At 40.5% G+C, this 19,964-nt stretch overlaps 1 protein-coding gene across 6 annotated transcripts in view; it reads left to right on the top strand.

Moving 5' to 3' along the window:
• FOXP1 (forkhead box P1) overlaps positions 1 to 19,964 on the top strand; it is a 602,050-nt gene that overhangs the window by 534,350 nt on the left and 47,736 nt on the right. For all 6 annotated transcript variants that reach the window (XM_060111624.1, XM_060111623.1, XM_060111622.1 and 3 more), the window contains one exon: positions 10,973 to 11,077. In XM_060111624.1, coding sequence (XP_059967607.1) covers positions 10,973 to 11,077 — 105 coding nt within the window. The remainder of the gene's footprint in view (positions 1 to 10,972; positions 11,078 to 19,964) is intronic.

The raw sequence follows: 19,964 nt of genomic DNA, 5'->3' as shown, positions 1-19,964 counted from the left end.
AACCCAGATTCAACAGTTTACTCCGGGGTACTACTGATCAGTAGAGTACCTGGCAGACACTATTCACTGGCCAAGTCACTCAGTAGATCCGTACTAACGTGAAACTGGTGTTTGCTGAATAGAAACAGGAGATGATGGCCTCTTCCCGGTGCTAACTTCCTTTAGTCTTACCTGTTTCATTAAATTAAAAAAAAAAAAAGACTTGCATATAATTCTTAAATAACTTTGGGCCAGTGAGAGTTTTTATGAGTTTGTACCTATTGCTTGGTGAGGTTGCCCAGTGTCTCCGCTTTCCATATTTATCCATCCCCAGTTTGCTTTTCACCCCACAGTTAATAGAGAAGACAGCTCACGTGTGTTTCTGTAAGTACGCTCACTTTTAGGTCAGATCCAGAACAGGGAGCTCTCAAGCTCCTTAGTGCTCCAGGGTCCAACAGCATCAGCGTTATCCAGGAGGGTGCTACACATGCGTAGTCTTGGGTCCCACCCTAGAACTGCTGGATTAGAATCTGCATGTTAAAAAGACCTCCAGGTGATTTACAGCTAAAAGAGAATTTGAGAAGCATTAGTCTTTGATTAGCAATGGAAAAAGGCAGAGTGAGCATCCTTACCTATAGATCCAGTTTTAATCCTTTTATCCCACGCAGCAATCTTTGAGTCATTCTCTTGCCATCTTCAACGTTTGCCATACCTGCATATACATATTACAAGTTTTTACTTTTTCTTGAAACTGATTAACTTAAACAGGGTTTATAAAAAGCTACCCCTGAGAAGTCACAGATCTGATGTATTAGTCAAAATTGTTTTCCAGTCTACATGAGCGTGAATCCATAACTATGAAAGCGAGGGTATTTGTATGTCACTCAAAATCACCCAGCTCACCACATTAGTTGCCCATGCCCTAATGGGGTCCATTGTAGAAAGGTGACGCTGTATTTCTTTCAGGATAATTTGTATTTCCAGGAAAAAAAAAAAAAGGACGTAAATAGTTAATAGCTTGTATTTCAGATGTGAAGTTACTTAAGGTAGCCCTCACATCTCAAGGCACAATATTGAGAGCAGATAATAACAATAATCTCCATCATTGTTTAAAAGCACAAATCTGGCACGTAACAGACTAATTCACAGTCACTCCAATTGCAAGTTTTCCTCATGAATATCATATCACAAGGGAATGTGAAATCCTCTAATTAAACATGATTTGAAAAGCAGCAGAAAATTGAGATGATGAATGTTCTGGGGAAGGAGAGTCAAGGATTCACTGCGTGGGAGAGGGAAAGAGAGAAGCATGTGTGTGCATCTCCCAGTTTGCAGAGAACTCCATCTTTCCTTGCTCTAGAGTAGGCCCTTTAATGGGCTTCAGTAAAACACCCATCTCTTTGCGGTGAGATTATAGAGCTGATTGCCAACTTGCTTTTGGAAACCTGATTAATAAACACCTAAGGTGGAGTATTTCTGAAATGAGCTCAGATTAAGGCAGCGTGCTGGAAATGTAAGGCCGAAGTCATGTCCCAACTGTTCAGTATAAAAGAAGCAGCCCATTTGCTTCTTGAAGTGTTTTCAGTGAAAGTTAAAGGAGAAAGGTCATTTCCACAAAGGCACCAGGAAAAAAGATACAGTGTTTGAGTCACCCTTTCCCCTGTTCCCATGTATCATTTGCACTTTCCAAGGCAGGTGTAGGACCTTTCCCCCCAGGTGCTACCGTATAACACATGAAGAAACTTGACCTGTCCTTTTATTTACTGCAAGAGACTGGGATTTGACTCCTGGCTGGTTTTGAGGAAGGTATACTCTAGTATGAGAAATATTCAAATAATAAACTCTAAGATGGAAAATTGTGCTCGATAGATAAGTAATCATCTCTTCTGCTTTTGTGAATCTACATTGTTCTTTTTTATATGGTCATCTGTGATCAAGTTCCAAAGCCAGCTCAACTAGTTTGGTTTCGTTCAAGTAGACTTATTGTACATATCAGAAATACTTGATATCAATTCGTTCTTGAAAACTTAGTGTAAAAGCATCTGAAGTCTGATGATATTTTATTTTCAGTTATCACTTCATCACTCGAAATCAAATTCAGGCTCCCATATTCCAACCTAAGAAATTTGGTATGTTACTTAAAATCTTACTGAGAGTAGGTTGTGGTAGCAAAGTAGAAGTCAGGGAAATGTGTTAAGAACTAAAAAGTAAAGAGAAAAGAGAAAGAAGGAAAGTAGGATCGCTTTTGTGTAAGTTGTCATTAAAGAATTAAAGCAAAAGAAAGAAAAAGCTATAAAACGGCAGTGGCTTCCGCTGACGTGTGCTCTTGTTATGATCACAGTTTAGTGGAAAGTACTTTTTATTAATAGACAGCCCTGGAACTGTGTTTGAAGAGAACACCTTTCTGGAAACCTGAGGTATCTGGAGTAGTTTCATGTTTTGGCTAGGAATGAGCAGCTCCTGGTCACCAAAGTCATAGGCTGTGATGGATCTGAGCGGGGAAGTTTCCACGGCTGACAGTGTTATGGGGTGGGCACAAAGAAGCGTGTGCGCATGGACATGAGACCAAAGAATTGGAAAGCAGACAGACAGACAAGGAGAGCCCTGAGCCAGAGACAGGCACAGATGTGGTCTGTCCGAGAACTGGTGTTCATCATTAGTATCCTGGCTGCCTGCCTCAGGGCCAGCATTGCGCTAACATTGGCTGGATGGATGAAAAGCCAACATGGTGGGAAAGAGGCAGGTGGCCAGTGGGCGAAGGGGATTAGTTGTGCTTCTTGGTGTCTGTATCTGCAGGGGGCGGGCAAGGGTTTAGAAGAAGAGAGCTTCCTGCCCCCCCCCCCCCCCCCCCCCGCAGAGGTAAGGGCGTGGACCTCATTCATTCTTTTCACCCATCCGCATTAAGCACCTACCCATTCATCTTGTCGACAACAAGGTATGTCCTTTGTACCACCCCCTCTTTCATCTGCATAACTGGTAGAAGTTTGGTGGAGGCGTTCCCAACTCGGAGCCGGTCATCATGTGTGACCCCCTTTGGTTTTCCGATGAGGAATTGGAGGGCAGGGCAGTTACATGACTTGCAGGGTTCCTGGTTTTCAGCGCATCTGTAATGTGGAATGGGGTCTTCATTCACCTGGCACCACCCCTCCCCACGGAGAAATATTACTGACCTTCAATAAAAGGTTACGTTACATTCCATTTATTTGTTAGGCAGAGGGATGCACCAAGTACATTCTGAAGAGACTTTTCAGCACACAAAGGATCAACAGGATCTGGAAAACAAAAATTGTCCCCAGGCACTCATTCCTTAAAACGTTTAGTTGCTCAAGTTTTATTTTTATTAAAAATTTATCGCTGCCCCCCCCCAACCAAACTTCAAAACTTACTTTATAACAGTGTGATTTCAAGAGTTATTTTATATTTTGAGTATAAATTCTTTTGAGAATGGGAGTAGTACATCTGGGAAGAAGAAATCCACCAAAAGTGAAGCAAAAAAAAAAAAAAAGAGAGAGAAAAGAAAAAAAAAACCCTCCAATCTTTACATTTATGTTCATTTGGCTTTTGGCAAAGGTGCCAATACAACACAGTTCATCTGGAGTAGAACAGTCTTTTCATCAAATGGTGCTGGGACAACATGCAAAAGGATGAAGTTGGACACCTACCTCACACAAAATACAAAAATTAACTCAAAATTGATTAAATGTGAGTGCTAAAGCTCTTTCAAGAGAACATAGGAATATGTCTTTATTAGTTTGGATCAGTCAGTGGTTTCTTAGATGTGACACCAAAAGCGCAGGGAAGCAAAGGGGAAAAAAAAAAAGATTGGACTTAATCACAATTTAAAACTTTTGTGCTTCAGAGCATACCATTGAGAAACTGAAAAGACAGTCCACAAAATGGGAATCAGTGTTTACAAATCATATATCTCATAATGGACTTGCGTGCAGAAAATATATACCTGAAAAAAACTTTTGCAGTCCACAATGAAAAGAACCCAGTGTTTTTTAATGGGCAAAGGATCTGAATAGACATTTCTCTAAAGAAGACACACAAATGATCAATAAGCACATGAGAAGATGCTCAGCATCATTAATCTTTAAACAAACACAAATCTAAAGTACAAAAAGGTACCAGTTTATCTCCGCTGGGATGGCTAAGATAAAGACAGACAACTAGTGTTGGCAAGGATGTGGAGAGACTGGAACCCTCAAACAATGCCGCCCCTCTCAGTCAAACTTTGAAACTTATTTTACAACAATGTGATTTCAAAAGTTATTTTGAAAAAATAGTAGTGCAGCTGCTTTGGAAATAGTCTGCTAATATGTTGACCGTGGAATGACCACATGACCCAACAATTCTACTCCTAGTTATATACCCCGAATTATTGAAAACGTATACTCAAACAGGTACATGTACCTGCATTTTCGTATCACCACTATTCACAATAGCCAAAATGTAGAAACCTCCCAACTGTTGATGAGCAGATGAATGGATAAACAAGATGTGTTAGATACATAAAGTGGAATAGTATTCAGCCATAAAAAAGGAAATAAAGCACTGACACATGCTACAGTGTGGATGAACCTCCAAAACATTATGTTAAGTGAAAGAAGCCAGACACATAAGACCACATGTTATGCGATTCCATTTATATGAAACGTTCAGAATAGACAAACGTCTGGAAACAGAAGGTCGATTAGTGGTTGGCAGGGACTAGGGGAGTGACTGCTGATGGGTCCAGGGTTTCTTTCTGGTGTGATATAAAATGGTCTAAAATTACACTGTGGTGGTGGTTTTACAACCCCGTGAATATTGCATTATATACTTTATATACACCATTGAGTTATGTACTTTATTTATTTATTTATGGCCGCACCCTGTGGCTTGCGGTATCTTAGTTCCCCGAGCAGGAATTGAACCCAGGCCCTCACAGTGAAAGTGTCGAGGACCACGCTAACCACTGGACCGTGCTAACCACTGAACCGCCAGGGAATTCCCTGAATTATGTACTTCAAATGAATGAGTTGTATGGGATATGAATTATACCTCACTGAAGCTTAGAAAAATGTATTCCATCAGTTGGTGGAGCCGTTAGAGAATGCCCAACAGTCTTCCGTAACTTAATATATCAAACAAGGTGCTAGTGAAATGGAATACAACTTATAATTTGGGGTTGATTGGTGGGGGGCAAGGGGAGAAGTTATAAACCCTAATGGGCCCAGATGTAGCCTTTTGTTACAGATGAATCAGAAATTGAGAAAACAAACAGGGCAAATTTGGAAAAGGGAAAAAACAAACAGGACGAGACTTAGAAGACAGACGTGAGGACGTAGGTCAGGGCACAGGAAAAGCTGGAGGCGTGCCTTTAGGAGAAAAGAAAATTGGCATCGAGGTACAGCGAGGTGTCTGTGCTTTTCCTTTTTCTTCAGATTCTTTTCCATTGTAGTTTATTACAAGATATTGAATATAGTTCCCTGTGCTGTACAGTAGATCCTTGTTGATTATTTATTTTATATATAGTCGTGTGTATGTCAATCCCAAACTCCTAATTTGTCCTCTCCCCCCGCTATCCCCTTTGGTAACCCTAAGTTTGTTTTCTATGTCTGTGAGTCTGTTTCTGTTTTGTAAATAAGTTCATTTGTGTCATTTTTTTTTTAGATTCTACATATAAATGATATCATATGATATTTGCCTTTCTCTGTCAGACTTAGTTCACTTAGTATGATAATCTCTAGGTCTATCCATGTTGCTGCAGATGACAATATTTCATTCTTTTTTGTGTACGTATACCACACAAGAAAGAAGTTTACCCTTTTCATCTGTCGATGGACATTTAGGTTTCTTCGATGTCTTGGCTATTGGGGCGCATGTATTTTTTTGAATTAGAGTTTCCCTCAGCTACATGCCCAGGAGTGGGGTTGCTGGACCATATGTAACTCTATTTTTAGTTTTGTAAGGAAACTCCATACTGTTTTCCATAGTGGCTACACCAGTCTACATTCCCAACGGTGTAGGAGGGTTCCCTTTTCTCTGAGGTGTCTGTGCTTTTCCTCTCCTTCAAAGATGATTCTCTTGGTTACTACCGCAGGGAAAATCAGCTTACAGGACTAAGAGCATAAGGGCCACTAAAGTCTACAGGCTGCAGTAAGAAGCTGTTCTTAGTTTTAGCAGTGATTCTAGTTCAAGTTTTGGCTAAGTAATGAACTTAGGAAGGGAGTAGTGAATAGTCACCGCTGAAAAACCATAACCATTATGTAAAATCTTCTCAAAGGCCAAAGTCAGCGTTGAAATTAAGGCTCTGGCTGGTATACTTTGATATAGGAAGAATAAATACCAAAACAAGTCTTAAATAAATGTCAGTGACACCATTACATCATACTGAATAATACAGAGTGTATTTAGTATTAGGTAATGTCAGGAATTATTACCTATTTTTGTGTAGTTATACTTTTTATGGCAAGTTGGTTCTTTCTAACCTGAAATGCTCTCACTGTTTTGTGTTAATAAATATATCTATTTTTTACATACCAAGGGTCATCAGGAGAAATTTAAATCATGTGGCTTTTCTTGATTGTGTACTGTTTGCGTTTTAAATATTTGGACTAAAAGTAAATAATAGAAGGTGTCAGAATGCTCTTTTCTCAAGTGGATTGGCATCATTCTGGTCTTTACCTTCAAGATGTTTTTTAAAAGGCAAACATTAATTTAGTATATATCCACACAGACATTAAATAGAATAATATTATTGTCTGTATGACTCTGTCTGACGTCTATTGAGGCCATGTTCTGTGTTAGGTACTGAGTGGGTCGAGATGAACTAGTTGTGATCCCCGTCCCTAAAAATTTTCAACCTGGGAGTTCATAGTAAAAAATAGTTTATTAAACAATTGACCCTAAAGTTTTGAAGTTTAATTTTGGGGCAAGCATGTTTAAATCCGTTTAAAATCAAATACATCTATTTATTCATCCATTTATTCAGCACTTCATTCAGCATTTATTCAGCACTGATCTTGGCAGCTTTTCAGAAGTTATACTCCTCACATGGGTGAGCTACCTGTAATCAGTTTATTTAAATGACGGGGCTCACAGGCTTTATCTGACCGTCAGATGTTGAGATGGTCATTTTTCCATCAAGTTTCATCCTGGAAATGAAATTCTAAATTCATTCAAGTTTAACAATTCCTGTACTCATTTTTTTTTTTAATTTCCCATCTTGTCCCTTTTGGCAAGTCCTGAAAGGCAGTAAGGGTATAAAGGCTTGTTCCACTTCTCTGATGAAACAGAAAAGTTCCCATTCAGGGGTACAGCTGGTGGAGTCTAATGATGCTTCATCCAGAATGACTGAAAGGCCAGAAGTGAGACTCAGCCACACAGGCAGCAAGTATACAGCATTTGCTACACCAGCATCAGGGTGAGTGGCAGGCTGGAAATCGAGTCGTGCATAGCATTTGATTTTTTCATGTGTGTGTATGTCTCTGTATGGGTTTGTGTGTGTGTGTGTGTGTATACGTATATTTAACAGTTGCACAGCAAAAACCACCTACAATGCACAAAATTAAAACTTCGAAAGATACCAAAAAAATGATACAGTGAAAATCCCGTTTCTCTGCTCCCCGCCCAACCACAGTGCCCGGTACCCCGCCCCAGAGGCAACAAGTGTTAAGAGTATCGTACGGATCTTGGCAGAGATACTCCACCAGGGCATCACTGCCAGTGTGTTCTTTTTCCTTTCAAAGCCAAGCACTTTATTTCAGACAGTTGTATATTTTAAAGTGTCCAAATCTGAAAAGCCAGTGACAGCGGTATGTATCCCGTGTTTCCGTGTTTGTCAGCGAGAGCCCACGAGAAGGAGAGTGCAGCGTGGTGATGTGCCGGGGTGCCCGCAGTGTCGGCCACGGTAGGGTTGCCTTAGGTGTGGGACGAGGGTGGGGCAAAGTTGAGCCAACACAGCATGAGGTGAACTTTTCAAAATAAGAACATATAATGCTTTCATGATTAAAAATACAGTTTTAATGCCGAGGCACCTTTTCAAGAGGCCTACTGAGTATGTAGATATGTACGTGTGCCAGGAGTTGGCATTTCTCTAGCCTTCAAGGTGTGACTGGTGATGCTTCTGAGGCTTTAGTGAGTTGTCCTTGGTCCTTTTCTTTGAAATAAGGATATTAAGTTGAACCAAAAATAAATTCTTAGAGGAGAGTAGCTTTTATTCAGTCCAAGGAGCCTTTACAAATAAGTCAGCCTAGAAACGGGGTGGGGTGGGGGTTAGGGTGGAGGTAGCACACGTGCTGAATTATGTAGTTTTATTTCTAGTTGTAAATTCCTCTAGTGAAGGCACGGTACATTCTTTTTTTTTTTTTTTTTTTGCGGTACGCGGGCCTCTCACTGTCGTGGCCTCTCCCGTTGCGGAGCACAGGCTCCGGACGTGCAGGCCCAGCGGCCATGGCTCACGGGCCCAGCCGCTCCGCGGCATGTGGGATCTTCCCGGGCCGGGGCACGAACCCGTGTCCTCTGCATCGGCAGGCGGACTCTCAACCACTGCGCCACCAGGGAAGCCCAGTGTATTCTTTCATACTATTACTTTCAGAATCCTCTTGGCTTAACCCACAAGGCACAGTAGAATAACCATGGGCAGTTTTTAACTGATGATGCTAATTTTATATCCTAGTTGAGGCTCCTCTTTTCCAACCTAAAGAATCGCACAAAATAGGTATAATGGCTGAGAGTGTACTGGGCATGTAGCATTTCTCAAGAGCAACTTAATGGAGTATTAATGGTCAGTCTTAAAACGTAGTACTGATTTCACTGAGTGATTCCATTTCTCTGAATATATCTTCTAGTAAAAACCAGTTATATACTGGGATGTTTTGCCTGGTAAAATTTAATTTCTAACATTATTCATAAATATTAGAAACATGAAGGGAATCTCAGTGTCCAAAATAGAGGAATGGTTATATCAATTTTGGCAGATAGCTCGAGCTAAGATGGTATATGACAGACTGTTACACATCAGTAACTGAAGCTTTTGAGGATTAGTTGATAACATGAGAGAGTATTTTCAAAATTATCTAAAATTTAAAAGGATGCAAATCTTCATGCCTAATTTGTCAAAAATTGTGTGTGTGTGTGTGTGTACTTGAAGGTAGGTTTTTTTTTCAAGATTTTTCAAGGATTTTATAACAAACATACTAATGCATTTAGGATTGTGAAAATACTTTAAATAATGTTAATAAAATTGGTAAAGAGAAGAGTTATTATGGTTGGATAATTTTTCTTTTTCCTTGTAAGATATTGGTAGGAACAGTTTTCTTTATAAATGATATCCTTCCCTCTCAGATATTCTGAGCATCTTGGTACTTTGAAGGATTCTTGGATGTTAAATGTTGCCAGTAATTGTTTTAAATTCTATTTTCATATCATACCTCTTTTATTCTTTAAAGAATCTGAAGGTGAACAAAGATAGGTGGTCATTCTTTCCTTCGGTCCAATGGAATTTTACCCTCGTAACTGCTCAGAGAATATCATTGTATCATTGGGCTTTAGAAATCTCACTGTAACTACCTTAGTTCACTTGTGTTATTCTTTTCTCTCATGGGGGCACCTTTCAGTGCTTTGCTAAGTTAGTTTTCTGCATTTTTTGTTGGTTGTTGTTTCCCAGCTTTGTTTTCTTTTGTCAGGGAAACTAGCTTATTATTTTCAAATTTTATTATATTTCCAAGCAAATCATTGAAAAGCCACAGGGAGACCTATGGATGTTTGATAAAGTGTTGTTCAGTGTATACGTGTGTTTGGTATTCATGACCCTTGGTTTAAATGTTCATAATACATTCACTGTGGATTAATTATGTTATAAGTCAAGGATAAGTGGCATTTGTGTATGTCTGCTCTACGAATGTGAATCGATAAAATATATGACTACACATCCTGGGGGTTATATAAACTACAGGTCTCTCTCATGTGTGTGTGTGTGTGTGTGTGTGTGTGTGTGTGTGTGTGTGTGTGTGAGAAATCATAATTCAGTGTGCTTGAAGTTCAAAGTCAGGCAGCGGCAGTGGAGTAAGTTGCAAAATAGCCCTTTCCTTGAAGACAGTGTGCTTTAGTACGAAACGGAACTCTTAATGTCAGTTTTATGTTTCTATTTGACAGAGTCTAAGGTTATGGAAACGACTGTAAAAATAATTTGTCTGAAAGAAGTCTGGATGCAGAAATCTAATAGAGAAAATATTTGAGAATATGGTTCATCAGCAAGTACAACAGATAACACTTCTCTAAGCGCCACGTGGCATGGATCAAAGCATCCAATGACCTGGATCCGTGTGGCCCAATCATTACCTATTGATTGGAACCCCACGGGAGGATTAACCCCTTCATGTTCATGCCAAGTTTTCTTTCACTCTTGGTGTTAGTAATTTTAGGGATAGAATCTTCCTGCCACTCTTAGCTTTTTTTTTTTTTTTCGAGTTAATCATCTACTTGGATACATTTGTCTTTCTCAATTATTTTATTCTAACTTATTTAATTGCACTCCTCTTTGCTTGATAAACTTAACCGGTGAAAAGATTATACAATTTTGGGAATACTGTTTGTGGCAGAAGGGGGGAGAAAAATATGTAATATTCTGGGTAGAAAACAGTGAGAGAATCTCAAAATCAAGTACAGATTTTATCATTTTCATTAGGTAGATTAAATGATAAGTTGTAGCCTTTTAACGAATCTTTTGCAGTCTGAGTAGAGGGGTTTGCCTCTCACAAAAGCCTGTCAAGCACTTTTCATACGTGGTGGTACATTTATAATATTGGACTGTTCACATTTTGAAATTTAACTCTTGCTGTAAGTAGAGTGCCGTGCAAAAGTAATTCGTAAATTCCACAGGAAGAGGAAAGCACAGATTGGTTCACCTTTGGCCACGTGGGCTGCCTCCTCTTACCTTGTATGTCTGGTGGGATGGTTCTGTGCAGCCAATTTATTCTCTTGTCCTCTGTGTGTTTTCTTTCAGTTTGTCCCATGAGGAGCATCCCCATAGCCATCCTCTGTATGGACATGGCGTATGCAAGTGGCCTGGCTGTGAAGCAGTGTGTGAAGATTTCCAATCATTTCTAAAGTAAGAATGATTTGATATTGCTTTCTTCTCTTACGTAGCCGTCACCTCCCACTCTTCGTACTTTTCCTCATGAAGTGCCTTTTTGATGGAGAGTTTCACACCACCATTTTGAGGGTAGACTCTAAATCACCACGTGTAGCAGTGTCACAGGAATAGTTACAAAGTCTATTGAGGGTTGCCTTGTAAAGGGGGAAGGATTTACATCCAAGGGCATTTTTGATCCTCTTAGTAAGATCCTGTGTTTACTTATTTTCTCAGAATGGCAGTGACTAAGTAAAAATTCTCCCAATATTAAACGTGCACTAATTCAGTTTTCGCTTTTATTCACATCCCTACATATTAAATCAATGACATACGCCCTAGCTCTAGCTTTATAAAATTGGTGTCAGCTCCTGGCCACTAATAGCTTGGTGATTGGGCCTCTTCTTTGGTTCTTCACAAATGACTTGATAAACGTAAGAAACGGATGCCCAGGAAAAGCTACCTATCTGATTCTTATCTTTCTGCATTGGTGTTGACTTCTGTTCAGATTCTTGTCCTTATAGGGAGGCGAGAGTAAGTTTAATTCCTACAGTTAAAGTGTGACTAAAACTTGGGTTATCCCATTTGAATCTGTACCACTGATAAAGCATCCCTGTAAGTCAATGGTACGTTCATCCTCTCCTAGCCGAAGTGAAACGCTTCTGCACGAGGTGTTAACGTTTCCCTCATCTACTGTTCCTTTAAAAATATCGAGACGAAACCACCCTGCATTATTGACATCACACAAATATATTCATAGTATCAGTGAATCATTGATGTATGGAGTGAATATAATACTACATTATATTTAATATATTTATCTATCACGCAACAAGCAAACGTGCACTTGTAAAACTCCTGTATATATAGGTGCGTGACGGTTTGCAAAGTGGGTGTCGGGACTGGGGGCAGTGGGGAGTCTTTGCCTCTGGCTTTTCTGTCTCATTCAAGCCCCAGGAAATAGAGGCGGGCTGATTTAACACGCAGGTCTCTGGTTTTGTGCGGTCTTTCTATTATTAGAACAATCTCTGTACCTTTCTTTATGGACCTGGGTACAAATATTTTAATAAAGCCACCCTTAGAGATATATCTCGTGCTACCTGCAAGCGCTTTTGGTGAATATCATTTTTTTGATTAATGAATGGGAGTCTGTGAATCCATTGTAGAGCTTCCCCGCTGTAATATTTTACTTCAGGAGCATTATGTGGTCCTTAAAAACGGAAGTACGTAAAATTTTTTAAAAAGATATATTTTACATTGTTCCTAAATATTAATACTCAAGAGCAGTGATACTTTATCTTAAGTTAAGCAACAGTCCATTACAATTATGATGATTCTAGTTAGTGCTATTGGGCTTTGTTCTCTCATAAATCCCTCATTGTAGAATCCTTGTTTTGTTGCTTCCTGATCACTTGACTAATTGTTTTTAGATAATGAGACAAAAAGATCTTGGCAGAAACCACGTTTAAATTCTGATCTCACCTTCCGCCCCAGTGCTACCTTTGATAAATATCTCGGTGCTAATTTCACTCCTCTATAGAATGGCTAGAAGACATCTGTAAATATGATTTATTTTATAAAGTCTCCAGAACTATAAAATTGCTGTCAACGTTTTTGGTGACATGTATCAGTTTTAGAGTCATGAGGGAAAAAGGCATTTTTCCGATTGGTCACTCATAAATGTTTGTTAGTAGGCAAAGTATTTCCACTCTAATCCTCAAAGCTTAGTTCCATTTATTACGCGAGCTGGCATTAGGGGTGTGTGTGTGTGTGTGTGTGTGTGTGTGTGTGTGTGTGTGTATATGTATGTATGTATGTATGTATATGTATGGGGGGGACAAATATACCTCCACAAAAAGACAGCACACTTCCAAACTACATCGATCTCTAAAGAAAAGAATCTGAAGATCATCAGAATTAGAACCTAGCTTGATTCCTTTAAAAAAGCCCTTTTCTCTTCTAAGGATATTAGGAGTCTGGCTCTTGTGTAGGAAACCACCTATTTAGCTTCCACTTTTATTCATGTCTCTATTATTTATTGTGGTTTTGCACATGACATGGCATTTTTGCTCAGTGGAATTGGAATGCTCACTATGATCCTGCAACTGTTGCTTGTTTATTTCGTAGTACTTATTTATTGACATATATTTGGCCAGAAGACTTCTGTTTGCAAGCTATAGAAATCCAACTTTAATTGGCTTAAGCCAGAAAAAGCGGGGGATGGTAATTGGCTCCTATAACTAGGAGGTTTGGTGGTACCGCTGGCTTCAAGCATGACTGGACCCTGATGCTGGAACAAGGTTATTGGAGTATTGGTTCATTGTCCCTTAGCTCTGTTTTCTTCTTTGTTGCCTTCATTCTCAGGCTCCTGCCCAGTGGAACTGAAGAAGACAGATTTACCTGCCATAGGTTTATCAATCCCAGAGTGTATCTCTTCCAGTAGTTCCAGGAAAATGTCCTCAGCAGACTGTCATTGGCCCACATTGAGTCATGTGTTCTAGTTTTGAAGCAATCACAGTGAGGCAGCCAGGCTTAAGTCACATGCCCACCTTCGGAGCAGCAGAAGTTGTTCACCCCACAGGAGCCACGTAGCGGCTGGGGATGAGAGACTTGGCTCACAAAAGTAAAAAATGAGTCTTGCAAACCAGCCAAGGGGAAAGTAAATGCTGAATAAGAAAAAAAACCTCTACAACTCAGAGTTCTCTTGGTGCTTTCCTGAGTTTATCCGTTGATCTGCAGTCTGTGACAACTTCAGGATTTTGAGTTTCTCCTACAGCATGATTTCAGCTGTGGGAAATTCAGAGTTGTCTCCAGGTTTCAAGATCTCGCCTAGAGTAGTGGAAAGTAAGTTAGTCTTCTTGTGAACTCGCATCTCCCACGTGTGTGCTCTGTCTAAAGGGTAATCACATTGGCTTTAGTGAAACCAACTTTGCTTTCCATTGAGCTGGACTGAGAGAGCTGCCATACTTCTTGTGGTTCAAACAAAAGCCACATGGCCTCTTTGAATGACATCATAGTGGAGTCATTATTATCGGGAAGTGATGTTTCAAACATTTCTTCTCAAACTGCCAGATTTGTAGACGCTGAAAGCACCTCTTTCCTGGGCCCAAGAGTGGGCCATTATCCCACTTTAGAGGTTTTCTCTTATGGTTTTAGCAAATTGATACCAGTGGTGCTTAGATTCTCAAGGCAGTCTTACTCAGCAAATGTAGTATTGCTCTGCCTTTGATTTAGGTGTTGCTTCATAGGTTTCTTGTTTTTCTCACCTAAAAATCCCTGATTCTTCTAAATCCCCTGATTTTACACTCCCCTGGTAGAGCCCTGAACTGTGCAGCAGGCACAATTCCAAGTACTTTATGTATATAACTCGTTTAATACAGCCACCTTATAGTGGAATTACTGTAGTATTACTCTTGACCTATGGTTAAGGAAACTAAGGCACAGCAAGGTTAAGCAGTTTTCCCAAGGTCACACAGCTAATAAGAGGTGGAGTCAAGATCCAAACCCAGACAGTATGGCTTCATAGGACTTGCTCTTAACTGTTCTATAATACCGCCTGGTTAGAAGCAGCTCATTTTATTAACTGTGTGCTCTCTGCCTAAGGCAGTAGGTATAAAGGAAGCTTAGAAGAAAGGCAGAATGGGTAGTGAAGCTACTTGCTAGGAGTGCATACTTTGAGCTCAGTGTCAGCACGGGTGTTTTGGGACGATAGTAATAACTACCTCTTGGGGTTGTGAGAATGAAAAAGGTACCTCGTGTCAAGTGCCTGGCCCATAGCAGGCACTCTCGAAAAATATAAGTACTTCTTTTCTCGTCTACTTAAGTGTATTTTTTAAAATTAATTAATTAATTAATTTTAATTTTTTTGGCTGTGTTGGGGCTTCATTGCTGTGCGGGGGCTTTCTCTAGTTGCAGTGAGTGGGGGCTGCTCTTCTCGTTGTGGGGCATGGGCTTCTCATTGTCATGGCTTCTCTTGTTGCGGAGCAGGGGCTCTAGGCACGCGGGCTTCAGTAGTTGTGGCACTCGGGCTCAGTAGTTGTGGCACACGGGCTCTAGGCGCGTGGGCTTCAGTAGTTGTGGCACGCAGGCTCAGTAGTTGTGGCTCACGGGCTCTAGAGCTCAGGCTCAGTAGTTGTGGCGCATGGGCTTAGTTGCTCCGTGGGATCTTCCCGGGTGAGGGATCTAACCCGTGTCCCCTGCATTGGCAGGTGGATTCTTAACCACTGCACCACCAGGGAAGCCTGCCTTATGTGTATTTTTAAAAGAGAAATAATCGAAACTATCCAAACATGGCTGACCTCGTAACTAGGGAAGAGGTGGTGACTATGCAGAGCTTTGATATGTCAGAAGAGACCATTCTTTAATATAATTTTTAACCAGAAATTTCTGGTAAGAAGTCCTACACAGTCGAATGTGATCTTAGGGCAAGGGTGGCAAACTTTTTCCATAAAGGATCAGATAGTAAATAACGATGGGCTTTTGCAGGCCATCCAGTCTCTGAGACAAGCACTCAGCTCTGTCATCGTAGCACAGAAGCAGCCATAGGACCCTCTGTAAGGACTGGGTGTGGCTGTGTCCCTTGGACCAGTTTGCTGACCTCTGACCTAGGGTACAGTTTTTGGTGTCATTATGTTTTTAGCTGAGCCACATTCTTGCATTCTCTGGGCATCATCGCTCTCCTGGGTTATTTTAGTGTGGATTCACAGAGCCCTCATTTTTATTCATATTGGGGGAGCATATCCATGCCTGCCTTGCCCTGCTACTTCATGCAACTAATTGCAGTTTTTTTACTTACCTGGGTTTGTGTTCTTCCACCTGGTTTTCAGGGTTCAGTATGAAAGAACAGAGTGACTTGGCTTGGTAACTGTTTTCCAGTCTTCTGTTGCTCAGGCTAGGAAGCTGTAACTTTTAGAGAGGCCAAGATCAGTTGTTCAGGATGAAAATCCCATGTGACAATAAAATGCCACTGTTGACAGAGAGAGAGGTGAAAAGAAGGGAGGGGGGACTCACAGGTCTCAAAATGTGGCCTCTTTTTTTTTTTTCCTCCTGAGGGAAGAAGTATCATAACTGTTGGTCAATCAAAACCAGAGATTTGACACTCTTCTGTGATCATTCTGCAGTGTTCGTTCCCAAGGTGAGGGGATACCACAGGGCCCTTGATTTCAAAGATAAATACTGTACAAATAACCATCCTGTTGTCTTTCCCTCCCAGCCAACAGAGGGGTGCTTTATCACAACCAGCAGGTACCCAGTCTATTGTGTGCATTTATTTCCCTGTTTCTTCTCCAAACAAGTTGCAGTTTTAGCGCTGATTATTTTTTTTCTAATCTATGCGCCGTTAAATGATCATGTGACAGTGGTGTTTGTTGGAGGAAACTGACGCCAGCAGGTACTCAGGCTAACTCTAATGCAGCCCGCCAGCCCTGCATTGCTCGGAATCCTCCGATAACAGCCAAGCAGAAAGAAGCCCAGTACCATCCAGATAGGTGAAGCTCAGGGTGTCCTCCTGTCCTCTCCCCACTTAGATCAGGTTTTTTTCTTTTTTAACCAGGTTGAAGACACGGTCCTCACCAATAAAAACAGGGATCTATAATTCTTCCCCTTTGCTTTTTGAAAAAGGGCCCATACCATTCTTTGGCAAGGTGGCGAGTGGATCTGAAGGCTAAATCATGACCACATTTTCCTGTTTCTGACTTAGAATGTAAAATCAGACACAGACCCCATAGTTTCACAAATACCAGTTCCTCATGTGTGTTTGGGAAAAATATGTCCATTTCCCCTAGTTTTTCTTTTCGACGGTCACTTGCAGAACATCTAACAAAAGTATAATTTGGGCCCTTGCTTGATAGCCGTTTGAAAGAAATTGGGGTGTTTTCTTTTTTTTTTTTTTGTCTGTCTGTTTCTGTTTTTATCTTCTGGTTATTGCTCATGGAGAGAAGCCCCATGCCAGACAATCAAAACCCAAATTCCTTTGCATGTTAGTCAGATGTACATTACTTTTTAAAGCCAAAACAAATTTTATATGTGCTGTCATAGAAGACAGGGAGGATAATGTCACGAGGAAATGCCCAGTGGTGGAACTTCGACCCTTTCAAAAAGGTCGAGGGCTGGAGACAGCAGAGGACATTTATTTCATCACTAAATTCACTTTAAAAAAAATTTTTTTTTTCTCTCTGAATTTCACTTCTGAAAACTGTGAAGAGTTTTATGTGCAAGAAACTCCTAAGTGCTGCTCTGTAATGTTTTCACAAGTGTTTTTATCATGGTAACATCTTGTTTACTTTAGTTCCCGGCCTAAAACTACTTGGAACATGTTAAGAAAACATTTCAAGAAAGCCTCCACAAAGAGGCTTTTGTTTTCACAGCCACCGCGAGGCTGCAAGGATCACAAAGGTGTTAACTTTCAGCCCCTTAAGCACTTCCACATGAAATTCCAGCACCAATGTTTGTGGTTTTGGAAAAACAAAGTGTACGTTAAAGAAACCAGGTATATGCTAATACACGTCGAAGGAGGCCGGATATCATAAATTGTTCCAAACCCATTCGTGGCTCTGGGTTTGCACACCTGGATGTTCTGCAGTGAAATTACCTCTGGGGAGTGTGGGAGAGCACATGGAGGGGGACTGATCTTCTAGAAGGTGGACATATGCAAATGCGATTGTAGCCTCCCCATCTCAAATCACCGCAACTGGGGGAGGAAATTTTCCCCCATCAGAGCCCAGGTGACAAGTCTTGGAGTTGTCCACAATGAGTTTAATATGTTTCTGGATTTGACTTTCCCACTTACCGTGCCTTTTTGAGTTGTTTGACCGAGGAAGATCAGGTGGTACCAAAAAAACATCGTTTTCCCCCTTGAAGTGTCTCTCCTTTCACCTTTCTGACACTGTTCAGGAGTTCAAGACCTTTCCAAGTACTCAGAGGTCAGGGTGGCCAAAATACCACAGTGCCCTCTAGTGATCTGTAGAATGTTCGATAGAAAAGTTGAGACAAGTTTGCCAGAGATAACAGGCCCAGTGCCATCATCGCCTTGCTCCAAAAGCAGCAAATAACATCGGAACGCATTGTTTCTTGCAGCAAACAGATTTTAGTCAGAAATGCAAATGAAATTTAATTTTTCCTCGTAGGCTTTGAAGGCATTAGACAAATTTTTGACTGTCTACTCACGCAGTCCTGCACGTCACTGTCTGTGTACGCAGCGCGTTGTACCACTGCAGAGACAGTGCTGTGTGTTCTTATATTTTAAGAGCCATTACTAGCCTAGGTGTTTCACGTGATCACTTCCGGCATGTAATTAGAAGGCATCGCTGAAAAGACAGGGGGATTGTCTTTGCTCCACACTTTTATTGACAGTGTCTACCGTACTACGGCCATGTCTAAACGGTGAAATTTATTATTAGCAGTAATGTCACAAAAGTCTGAGACAGCGATTTTCCTTTCAATAAAAGTAGTTAAAAACCTTTTAGAAAATCCATAATTTTGATTGCTGGTACTTCATAAATGTATAACTGGTACTTTTTAGCTGTCTCTTTAGGGAAAAATGAGTTTTATCACTTGCAGTACCTGGGTTAATGAAATTGTGTGTTGGAATTTAGCCAGGATGAAAGATGAGATCATTCCAAGATACTAATATTGGCAACAGGTCTCATAAAAAGCTCTGACTCTTGAGTGAAGTATCATTCGATTTTTAAAATTATTATTATTATTTTACTTAAACTGAGGGATTAAGCTCATGGTCATCTTCAAAGTTTCAGTGCTGGCGAGATTCTCATTTGGCCTCCCATTCGAAACCCAGCGACCTAAAAACCTGGACCGAGCCAAGAGAAACAGAGACATGTCCATCAGTGTGCCTCGTCGAAGAAGTTCCTTGCTTCAAATTTCAACTCCAGTTCCTGTTGAGCCCTTTACAAATCACGACTCTCAGCTCAAATTTGAAATAATGCTGCCTTTTTCCCCGTGTTCCTCCTGTGTTTGATTGTTTGTGGATATTAACTGTCCAGGAAATCCCATACTTACAGATATAAATCCAGAATGATCTTGTTTTTCCGCAGCCAGCCCAGGATGTATTAGACAGTTATGATGATTTGTTAATTTGGGTGACCTGTATTTATTTTATGTGCGCTGTATTCTTTGAGGGTGGAATCAGCTGTTGAAATAGTCTCGTCTCTCACACACAGAAAGGAAGCGCTCTCCTTTTTCTTTTCTGCTTTGGGTTTTCTTGCATTATTTTTGGAAGGTTTTTTTTTTTTTTCTTCCTTTCTTTCTTTCTTTTTTTTAAATCTCTTAATGTCTGTTCTTTGTGCACTTCTCCATATGGCGATCAGCAAGAGATAGATTGTGCCTGATAGACTTGAACTCACCCCCATCAAGGGTGGGTCTTTGAAGGTGTGCAAACAGGGCCACGTTCTCTATCCAGACATGTTTTTGAGCCATAATTCTGTTCTCATTTTCGTGGTGGCATACATTTCCCCCAAATAACATATTAATCCTCAGATTTAATATGTGTTTAGGTAGTATACTGCCAATAATAGATGAGAAAATTAGGTTATAGTCTTGAAGAAGAATAAAAAAATCACCAAGGTTAGCTTGATTTCTTTCTCTCTTCCACTCACCACCTACCCTCATAGAGGGGAATTCTTATGATCCTTTTTTTTTTTTTTAAATCAGGTATTTGTTTCTACCTCTGATTCTGTTTCTGTTCACGGAGACCTACTGCTGCTCCCAAGTCTCGGTGTCAACCCACTAGCTAGGAGATGCTGCCAGTTTTTTGATGTCTCAACTTACGATGGTTAGAGGAATAGTGGAAACTGGGGCAGTCTACCAAAAAATTAAAGAAAGAGTCATAAAAATCCAACCCCACCAAACAACA

Source organism: Mesoplodon densirostris, chromosome 10, assembly GCF_025265405.1.
Source record: "Mesoplodon densirostris isolate mMesDen1 chromosome 10, mMesDen1 primary haplotype, whole genome shotgun sequence".
Lineage (NCBI taxonomy): Eukaryota > Metazoa > Chordata > Mammalia > Artiodactyla > Ziphiidae > Mesoplodon > Mesoplodon densirostris.
This window is presented reverse-complemented; position numbering and strand designations above follow the sequence as displayed.